Here is an 11866-nt window from a genome sequence, read left to right on the forward strand (position 1 = left end):
TATCGCTTTAATTAGCGGTAATTTTGTTAAGCACAAATCGTTAAATACCAGATCTTAATGTAAGGTAGATATTGTGATAATTAATGAGATTTGTCGCCAGTCTGCTGATAATTGCGCTTTCGGTAGTTTCTCTCCATGTTAAAGGTACAATGGATGTTAGGCGTTAGATACACATAAATGTTGTGTGTTGTTGACTGATTAAGTTCGTGGGTTTCCATCGATGTGATCACTTTGCTTCCCGCAGTCGTTTCTACTTCCTTGATGGTTGTGACTGCACAATCCCGTGTGGATTTCATAGTTCTGGGCATTTTGATACTTTCTCTTTCACGTAGTTAGGTTTTACTATAACTTCTGAACTGAACACTTCTGACAAATAATTCGACTTCACTATAAGTAAATGTTGTTAAATCTATATATTGTATAGAGATATATATCTAATGGTCATGGTTATTAGATGCCATCTCTATTGGTTTTTCGTCCATGTGTGATACACATAACTTTTCTATGAGAAGATGTATACATAATAAACACACTGTCTGTGATATTTTGTAGTTATTGGTGAGTAGGTATGAAGTATTGCTTGAATAAACAAAATATATGTTTTAGAATATTAAGCTCGTTATTGGTAAGAAATGTATAGTTAGTCTCGGCATTAGAGCGTTTAACAAATTTGTGTCTGTGATTCAACACATATATCGTTATCTCGTGTAACGCATGGCCATATCAAAATGTATTTACTAAGATAACTTAAGGCGATTCAAAATTGATTTGCATAATTTCATGAACAGTTTTTTGTAAGCCTCGCGATTTCAATAATAGCACAATGTTTAAATAGCTATTCCATGACTATAAACAAAGTTTATGAAAATTTATTTGAAATAATTCCGTAAATTTTCCTCTTGTATATAACTTAATCGATTCAAAATTATTCATGCTTATCTACCACGGCCATATTAGGTAGTTGAAATATTGACCTCATTCACAATACACAATTCTGCAAAACATCTGACGACTATGACGAATTTTCGGAAGATAATATGAAACGCGAAACGTTTATCGTTGATTGGCAATTACAGTTTGTATATTGCAACACTGTCGTTTGTTCTGTTGATACAATATGGAAGATATAATAACATTTTGATGCAAAACCCGATTCTCAAGGAAACGAATGGTTAAATTAGAAGTGTTTCATTGTACCGCACGCCGTGTGCTTGTTATTGTATCTATATAAAAGTTATAGCAACACATGATAACAAGAGTGTTGAAAGTTAATAATTTGTTGTATAATGTATGTAATTCTAGTTTTATCGTCTTATTTGTAATGAAAGATCTCATTTAATTAATCGGTATTTTCTAACAAGGCGCTTTCATTATCATGACTAAGCCTACCTCACAAACTTGACTAGTGCCTCGCCGCGTCTCCGCCCGAGCCAGTCGTATTCAAGTCTAAGCAAGATCTCAATTTGATGAAAATAAACATTTAAAAAGACTGGGACGCTTTACTGAATGTTGTGGGATAGTAGTTTCTTCGAAGATATTACTTAAATTATGAGATAGGAGCATTTATTTGACGGAATTCCGTTATTCACGGGATGGACAATTGTTTAGTACAAAATTTGTTACAAAAAGTATTATTTTTTTTCACAATCAAAATTCAAAAGTATTAAATAAGATATGACTTCACCGATTTGTTGCCCCATCCAAAAGGTTTATAGCTAACATTCATAGACAATTATCAATTTTCCCATCTGTCAAAATAGAATGACCAATTGACAGATCGAAGAGTTTTCACTTGTGTTTGAATAAGCCGATCTTTTGTAGTTTGAGGCGCAAGATTGTACGAAGATGACATTAGCTGTACGTCATTCTGCATGCACATTGTCAATGCTTTAAAGCTTTATGGACCCAGTTTCTTATTAAAATCGATGGATTCATCTCTTAGAAATTACATTACGGTGCTAAGTGCAAGTTCTAGCACAATCATGAACGGTTTCGACTCAAAGAGTCATAAGTTAAGCTCATTTAGGTTGGTTGTAAATAGTTATTGGCACAATCGATGTTCTTCCGCATCCCTTAGGGTATTTTCTACGTATATTTGCTAATCTTTGACTTTACTAATCCATTCCCTGGTTTCTAGCAATCATTTTACCCACATTTATTGGTATCTTAAATATAAACCAATTTAATTTTTCCTTCATGTCTATGTCTCTTCTCAGTCGAGTTGTCAAAACTTATGAAATTAATATTCTAAATTTGTAATTATTAGCTCGAATGAATGAAGAATGACTGACCTATAAATGTTATAGATATAACAATAGTAGGCATTAAATATAAGTGTCCAAATATTGAAAGGTCAATCAAAAAGCTTCGTACTGGCTCCGTTTATAAGACGGACATATATTTGGATTAATAATTTGATTGATTTTTAAATATTCTGGTATAGTGTTGCCAATGTTAAGTACGGCCAGTAATGGTTTTACGCCCAAGTTTTATATTTAAAATGCCATACGTAATTTCTACGCTTCGCACATATTCCTATTGAAAACAGAGGCAGTGAAATGCTATTTATAACATACGGTTAGTAGAAAATACAACTGGTATTATGAATATAATCGGGGCTTAAGTAAACAATAGCCAAAAGGATATTTTGACACAAATCATTGTGCCATCCTCATCTCGGTAAACAAATGACCAATGGGGAAAATCCCTTTAATTCGATATAAAATAGATTATAATATTGTAATTATAACAGATTATAAGCGTAATGTCGTAAACCAGTCGAAACATTGAAGGTGTTGAACGCCCAATTTTTATATTGACGTTTCGTCTCATTTACGAAATCACGTTTCCAATATAACCAATTGCGAATGGAATGTGTCATTTTAATAGATTATAAATTGTTATATATGACAAATATATGTATATTTTATTGTAATAATTAATATTTCAGATTAATGTAAATTGAAGTGTTATAGACCGAGATATTATGTTAAATAAGTTAACTGTTTGTAAAAAGGAGAAATATTATGTATAAATGAATATTTGCTACCACTTTGTTTTATTTAAATTGCCCTTATAATAATGGAAATACAGTAAAAGTGTGTTTGGCTTAGTTCAGCTCTGCGATTCTGTAACTCACTTTTCAAACTCACACAGCGGTTTTCGCATCGGCGGTCGCTCTCAAATCAGTCGTGAAGCAGTCATTTTATGATTTGGCATTCTGATAAACAATAAACTACAAGCTCCCACGTTTTCAGAATGCGAAATCATAAAATGACTGCTTCACGACTGATTTGAGAACGACCGCCGATGCGAAAACCGCTCTGTGAGTTCGAAAAGTGAGTTTCAGAATCGCAGGGCTGTCCAGACAAAACTAACTCGTCAGTAAACGTTTTGAAAATTTAAGACGCAACCAGAAATAGGTCTGATTTCGTCCTTGAAATCTTAAGAAGAATTAACTGTATCAGTAGAATATGCTTAAATCTCATGAATCTTCAATCTACATGAAATACAAGTATCACAATATAAACAATTTAGTAATTCAACACAAAGTACAAACCAGTGTTTAAAATGTGTTTTGTGTCAAGTGTATCACTTAATTGCACAGAAGAAACGGTAATAAAAGGAAGAATGAGCGCAACGGCCCTTAACGCTTATAAGCGATCTCATCGGGAAAATCGTATTTTAAAGAAGATTAATAATAATTAAAAGATAAATAATATTGTGGGGAGCTACATGTGACTCTTACAAAACTAAAATTCAAAGAACACAAAACTACATACTTAAACAAATAAGCAACACGCCTTGGTTCATACGAAACGCCGAAGTATACACCTAGGCATACCTACAGTCAAGGAGGAAATAATAGTATACGCTCAGAAGTACAAGACTAGGCTGGAAAATCATCCTAACCATCTAGCGAAGACGAAGAACTCTGGAGCTCAGCAGCATTGACTGAGCTAATATTATTATGGTAGATATTCCTAATGAGAAATATCTTCACCCGCCAATCATCCTACAACTCATCTGCTCATAGTCAGAAGACTGATTGCACGATGCGCTCTATAAAAAAAAAATATAAAAAAATGTTATTGTGTCAAGATAATCTTTAAAGCTCGTTTTCTAAAATCTTTATAGTATAATCAGATAATCCCTACATATCAAACTAAAAATAGTGTTATCTTTCTAGATACGTATTGATCGCCATTCAGGATTTACAGTATCGTAGCCATGCCTATTCCAGTTGATTTTGATCTTAAGGCCCATCTCAGCACGAATTGCTGTGTCAGTGTCTCGGGGTGGACTGCGAGACGCAGTGGAGAGCTGTAGCACTGAAGCGCGCCGGCCCGTAATAACAATTAGTTATGTAAAACATTAAATTAATGTAATTTTATCAATTTTTTTTTCTGAAATGGATTACTTATAATCTTGCTTGCGATAAAATATATTGTGTAAATTTCTAAATTATGTTCTTCATACATTTTCGTCATAAAATGAATGAATTCAAAGTGTAAAAATTTGTCTATGTTTTTTTTTCTATCGAGCGAAGTTATGTAAATCGTGTATCGATCTTTCAAAATGGATACATAAACTACTCAACTCCACCATATATTTATTCCATTCGCCCTACTTCAAGAAACGATGACGAAAAATGGAAAGAAACACTACTTTTTTGGAGTTTGCCGACCAGATAGGTCCTTAACAGTGACCGATGTATATTATGTACTCAGACAGCACTTGAAAACAATTGAAGAATGAAATAATTGCAGTCGCAAATGGAAGATGTCGCTACAAGCTTTTGACTTAAAAGCAATATCCTGTTTTTACTGACACTCATAACTTGTATTCTTAGTGAATTATACTAATTTGCTACCTTGAATAAAACGTATTTGTTCTTATTAATTTATGATGATATGTCTCGGTCGGTTATTTAGTATAGGATAGAATAGCGGAAAACAAAAGGAAGATGGATTTCGGGAAATTCAACCCCTTAAATGCATTAGGTATGAGGTATGTATAGAACCCTATATATATAGAGGAATAAAGAAGCGGGAGGCCAACAAAGCTAAATTAATTTCATTAAAAAAAATTAACTACTAATCCCTACTACAAAAATAATATGTTGAATTACATAAAGCGCTTGAAAAATCTTCAAGGCCGTAATAAAGCAAAAGTAGTACAATTGGCATAGAATAATTTTCATACAAACATTTTCCTCGTGTGGATTGGCGTGCCGACGAATTGTATAAGTTTTTTCTATATTTGCGAATAGCGCCATCTAGGTTTAATAATTGCAACTGCGAGGTATATTACTACTTTAAGGGAAAAATGTACCTTCAGATTCAGAATCGACACAGCGCTAAAGTATGACAAATCCAAAGTATTTTTGATAAACGGTGGTACTAGTCATAGTTGGTACTAATACCCTAACTTAATCCTAAAATGAGGCTAAAATAAAAATACAAGTAATTAACTTAAAATTCTCTTTAATTGGAAGCTACAATAAGCACATTTGCTATCACTTTGATAATATAATATTACGGGATAAATAACCATTAGCCATTAATTCCTTTATTTATATTTAAATTCAGCGTAATTCATACATCAGCTTTCAAGTCGAGTTTAACTTTCTCTCCGGGTTTGAACGCTGGCATTCCTAGGTAAGGACATGTTGCACATCGGAAAGCGTCGCCGAGGTAACACTGAAATAAATAATCTGATATGTGCTTTAACCAAATAAACATGGCGCTTTGGCCCTCGATAAACGTAGTATTTTTATCAAAGTTTTTTTGTAAAATTAAGATACAAATTACAAATCTAATATCAAGATCTGTCAAAACACATTTCTAAGATTCCATCGTAATAACTACGAGTAAATGAATCATTCTAATAACAAAAACGTTTAGCCTCTATCAGCAGTAGACATGGGGAAAAAGTAGTACTTTTTCGAAAAAGCGTTACATTATATGTGTCACCGTAAAATTGTAAACACCGTTAGATTGTAATATATCTCGCGAGATTGTAATTTAAGGTATTATTATTCGGTAGTTATATGAAATTGTTGGTAAGTAAAATTAATCTGTAATTGACCAAAGAAGTTTGAATGATAACTAAGTTAGTGTAGTACAATCTACCGAATAATAATACGTTAAATTGTAAGCAGTACGCTGAGGTTCACAATCTTTCGACAGTTTATAATCTCGCGAGATAGATTACAATCTAACGGTGTTTACAATTTTACGTTAACATATGCATTATATTTTGAATATGCTTGAAACTTACACTCCCACATGACGATTTGGGGGTATCCTTCACTTCGCCCTTCAACTCTTCAGCCAGGCCACAGGAACAATCTGCGCAGGCTTTACGCTTTCCCGTGGTGGCGCATACTGTAATAATTAGTATTCTTTATTGCCACATCGATATGTATAGTAGACTATCTTTTAGTTTTTAGCTATGAAAGATAGGACTCAAAAATATCTGTGTCATGTAAAACATGGTGTGACCAAAAAAAATTAAGACCCCATTTTTTTATCAATTACTTTACTTTTTGGTCCACCGCCGCCGACTTTGGGGTCCACCCAAAGTCGGCGTATGTCAGGCACAGAAGGCTGACAACCACTTTTATGAAAAAACAATGATCACGAACAGGCTAGAAATCTGAGACCAATAAGAGAAAAACCAAGACACTGGTGTACTGTTTTTAACAACACGATCTAAGCATGTATTTTTATCTATGAGCGCAGTTGATATACAAACTACGCCCAGGGATAACCCTATTGCTGTTTAACAACAAAAACTATTAAAGCTGTAACGATGAAATTCAGAGACAAACCATAGATAGCTATATCCATAAGAAAGACGTATTGAATTTTGATATAAGGGAGTTACTTCGCGGTCGCAGTCTCGACTCCCAAATCAAGCTATTTGAAAAAATTGCTTGTAAATTTCCGTGCCTCTCACGTAAATAATAATAATATAATTTCATTTAAAGGTCCATTCTGGTTAGTTCCCTAAGAAGTATGGGATATATGACATAGAGAATTTATTTGCGCACACGCTTTTGGAATATATTGCATCGATAGCTTATCTCGATAAGCTGTTTGTCAAATCATAAATACAACACAAAATATATTTTAACTCTTTTCACGTCCAATATATTTAATAGAACCTAACCTATAGCATATTAGTTCGCAATAGAAACTAGGAATTAAACTTATTCTGAACAATTATTTTAGAATAAAACTCAGAATATCAACCGCAAGGTAAAATGAATAACATTGGAACACAAAACCTCCAACACTCAGTCATTGACGAAATAATGATGTCTATCGTTTCGGAACACGTAACCTCGCAGCGGTCGGAACACAAAACCTCAACGTTGTCGATCTAATATTGCTTTCGTCGTAGATTCAACGTAAAATTATAAAGCAATTTACCGAAAAAATTAAGACATGTTTTTTAACATGTTTAATGTTTATACCAATTATTCAGATTTCAATGAAATTTAGTTCTATTAAAATTATGTAGACAACAATTACAGGTCCACATCATAATTATCAGTTTTTATCTTAAAACTACATATTTAGATTAATTAAGTTGAATAGTTTTGGCATTATGAATATATTTTTTTTGTTATTTACAAACAATTATAAAAATAAAGAGTACCTGACAAAGATGCCTTATCAGGGCGTTTCAGATCATCTTCGTCTAGTAAGTTGTCAGCATCAATTGTTTCATCATCATTGTCTTTTGACCATGCATCTTCAACAGTGTCGTCTAACTTCCACACCATTGGTTTACTATTTAACTTCAGTGAAGCTTTTGAGCCTACCTAGAAAGTGGTTTCACAGATGCCTCTTTGATACAAGTAAACATAAAGTAGCACGGCACCAATCAATCCCTCCTTAGGCTTCTTTGAAATGGTGCCTTTGACTTTTGGATGTAAAAAAATTCATATTTTTCAGAATAATTAATGCTATTTGTTTTATATATTCCTTATTTACTATAAACCCAATTAAAAAAAAAACAAAAAAGGGTTTTAAAAAATAAATTTAAAAATTATCTGCAATAACAGATAAGAAATTGTCCCTTAATATATCATTATTATTTATTTAATAATTCCATTACAATGCATATTTATCAATTTCATACCTCAAAATTGGGTTTTTCAGCAACAAAAGTATTTTCTGTATTGGAAACATTAACAAAGCCATTTAACTTCAATGCTGAGCTTACATCATTATTCTCTTTCAAGATTAATTTACCACTGGGCTTTAAGAGTTTAATCAATATTGCAAGCAAACTGTCCTTATGTTCTATGGAATGCGGTGATAGCCAGTTTGATAAAATCACATTAAATGAAGATTGTGGTCTCGAACCTAAAATTAAAAAAAAGATGTAAAACATACATTATTTTGGTAAGTATAAAATTATACAATCAACCATGGGTATAGGGTAAGAATACTTACCTTCTGTGATCATAGCAGAGTTTTCCAGTATTGGTGGGATATTTGTAATATTTAGGATTTCATTGACAATTTCATTGATTTCGTTTTCTGCAGAGTTATTCCAGACTAACAAAACTCTATCACCAGCTTTAATATTTTCCATTTTTAAGGTTACACGAAAGAAAAGTAAATACAAACTTGCAGACTGAAAATCCTTCACATAAAAAAAACACTTATTAATGAACCACTAGGTCACGAATGAGAGGATAAAATGTAGAAATCTATTATTATTAAATTCAAAAGTATATTAATTCTTTGAGTAAGTATAATTTACTCGTCGATCAGTATATTGAATGATAATGAACTTATCAGTTAACCAGTACTGTGCAGGAATGAAATACTATTACTATAGAAATTATAAAAGCAATTTTTGATGCAAAAATTATAATCGATTATTTGATATTCAATTTGAATATAAATTTTCCACAGATTATACTGAATTCAACAATCGACACAGACTATGACTTATAATCGTTAATCGTTCGGTTATTAGAACAAAAAGTGTACGGGCAATGGCAAATCCATTTATTTAAAAAATAGAAGCAGTAGGAGTCTTTTCCGACGATAGAAAGAGATGAATTTTCTCATATACAAGTAAACACAATGTTTTCAAGTATTATTTGCGTCTTAATTAATTGCTATAGCCGCCAGTCCACCCTATCAGCGTCATGGCATTTGAGGTCGCAGAAATGCTATAAAATTACCATTTTTGTTATGTTGCCAATTATTTCGATAGGAATTATCTTGATACTTAATAAATTAAAATTATATACTATTTAAGAATATTTATTCATATGACTGATACGTTGCCTACATAGCAAAGCTGGTTTTCTTTCCTTACATGATGATGGTGATGATATTAATTTATCCCTAATGGGAAAGGCAAAAAACTTTAGTCCATACAGCCAGATGATCAACTCTTTCCTAACATGATCCGCACATGACAAGTCGATTTATTCTGACCACAGAGTAGACGAGTAGAGTGACAGTTAACTCTGAAATGAAAGAGTAATTGACACTGGGTTTCAAAATGTTATCTAAATAATATCACTATTATTGTAATTCCTTAATGAAAGTATAAGTAAAACTACTTGAATACATTAAATTTAAAACTTTAAACTACTATGTTGAATGAAGCATTCCTTTCGGGAATTTGGTCCTCAGCGGGAAACGCGTTAGGAAAATTAGCCGGAACACAATCGATAGTAGTTAGTTGTTGTTATACTATATTAGGTTCATTAAAACTAAGACTTACATTTAAAAAATTTATACATTATATGGGTTATGTAGTCTTTTATGACCGAGCTCTGTAATCATTATTTTAGTTGGATTAAAATATGTACCTATTATATTTTTAAATTAAGGTGTATCATATATCTAAATATTTGTTTTGTAGGGTGATAGCTATGTGCTATGGGCTACAATACTACTTACAATGGTGATGGTTAACACATGGAGCCTAAGACATTACATGAGGTCTCTTGATGCAGCTTTTACCACTGTTGTACCTACAGTTATATCCTCAGCATCTAGTTATGTTTTATCAGTAAGTTTTAAACATGATATAATAGATGTGATTTTAACTGTTAAACTATAAAATACTACTTTTAATTAGAGCACAAACTATAACGCTAACTCAACATCCCAATTTAGAAACTAAATCACGCTTGCAATCAATCTGCTTTTTCAAACTTCTAAATAAAAATCTGTAATTCTAATATTCTCCAAGTCTAATAAAATTTTTATTTCAGGGCTTAATTGGCATATTTCTGTTTAATGAAGCAACTTCACTAAAATGGTGGATGGGTGCAATACTTATTATTATTGGACTTGTTTTGATTACTTATCCTAGAAAATAAGTTATTTACTATAAGTTAAATACTATTATTTTTAGTCCCTGTACGGTTCCTGGATCATCAGGGGTTCGAAATAATAGAATAATTTGAATTTACTCTATATTTATCACTCGCGTTATACAATAGAATATGAGCGAAATAATAACTATTATGTTAATTGCTATATAATAAGTGCAATCTAACAAACAGAGAGAGTGCCTACGTCTGGCTATGCTCCCGGGGTGAAACTCCAACGATTTAGGAAATCGTCATGCTTATAAGTGACCAAACCGTACAGCCAGGGCACGTACTTACATAATAAAAACATCACGCTCGTGGATGATTGGAATGTACGAGCCCTGGCACGTACTTACATAAAAACATCACGCTTGTGGATGATTGGAATGTACGATCCCTGGCACGTACTTACATAGGGAATAATTAAGCTTATAAAACTAAGGAAGCCTGAGCGAGTAAAATGTACAGCCTTGGCTCGTACAGTCCCAATGAAGTCTTTAATAAATGTACATTTTTTGTCCAACTATAAAATATAAGAAATCTGTGATGATAGACTAAGGAATATATTTATATCTCTATAAAAAAAATATATTACTTATCTTTTATAAAATAATTTAACTCAAGACTAGACTTTTATTCCAATCAGTAACAGTCTCCTTGTATATGTCACCGTAAAATTGTAAAAACCGTTAGATTGTAATCTATCTCGCGAGATTGTAAACTGTCGAAAGATTGTCAACTCAACATACTGCTTGCAATTTAACGTATTATTATTCGGTAGTTATATGAAATTGTTGGGAAGTAAAATTAATCTGTAATTGACCAAAGAAGTTTGAATGATAACTAAGTTAGTGTAGTACAATCTACCGAATACCGATAACCGATAACCGATAGATTACAATCTAACGGTTTTTACAATTTTACGTTAACATATATAATACAAAATAAAAAAATCCCTTACCGTAATTATAGTAAACCTTTATTAACTGTAATATTTTTATACAGATAAAATGTGAAAATGACACCCATATTACTTTAATATATGTATAATAAATTATAATATTTTACATAGTACAAATATATAAAGTTCTATTTCGTTCATTGTGTTTTAAACATATCTAAAAAGAGAGATATTTATTTGAGTGTACCTTCAAAATGTAATTGATTAAAAATCTTTTGCTGTCACTTGCATAAAATACGGCCGGACCTGTGGGACTTAATCGATTTTCAAATCGCGGAAGTCAAGGATTGTCGAGCGCACATAGTACTACGACGAGTAATCGCACTGGTATTATATAAAAAAAAAATGTAATAAATGAATTAAAAAAAATATAATTTAAAAGTATAGTAATCATAAACAACTACTGTAATAGGTACTGAACATATAGACCAGTGCCGATAATTTTTGAAACCAAAAAAAATTACAGTAGGATGAAACCCATTAGAAAAGCAGGGGAATATGATCAAAATGAAAGGAAAAATAAATTACGGTCGATCTGAGGT

The 11866-nt window shown here is 32.0% G+C and overlaps 2 protein-coding genes across 2 annotated transcripts; one reads left to right on the forward strand and one right to left on the reverse strand.

Annotated features, from left to right (window-relative positions):
* Positions 1–5469: 5469 nt before the first annotated feature.
* LOC125056715 (anamorsin homolog) lies at positions 5470–8902 on the reverse strand. Its single transcript, XM_047659992.1, has 5 exons — positions 8472–8902; positions 8155–8381; positions 7669–7834; positions 6283–6389; positions 5470–5702 (listed from the first exon to the last, which is right to left on the reverse strand). Exons 1-5 carry the CDS (start codon positions 8611–8613, stop codon positions 5598–5600), a joined length of 747 nt encoding a protein of 248 aa, XP_047515948.1. The 5' UTR covers positions 8614–8902; the 3' UTR covers positions 5470–5597.
* A 606-nt stretch (positions 8903–9508) lies between these two features.
* Positions 9509–10838, forward strand: LOC125056717. The gene is made up of 3 exons (XM_047659993.1): positions 9509–9718; positions 9907–10056; positions 10262–10838. Exons 1-3 carry the CDS (start codon positions 9635–9637, stop codon positions 10367–10369), a joined length of 342 nt encoding a protein of 113 aa, XP_047515949.1. The 5' UTR covers positions 9509–9634; the 3' UTR covers positions 10370–10838.
* The last annotated feature ends 1028 nt before the right edge of the window (positions 10839–11866 follow it).

The sequence above is a fragment of the Pieris napi genome, chromosome 15, assembly GCF_905475465.1.
Source record: "Pieris napi chromosome 15, ilPieNapi1.2, whole genome shotgun sequence".
Classification (NCBI taxonomy): Eukaryota; Metazoa; Arthropoda; class Insecta; order Lepidoptera; family Pieridae; genus Pieris; species Pieris napi.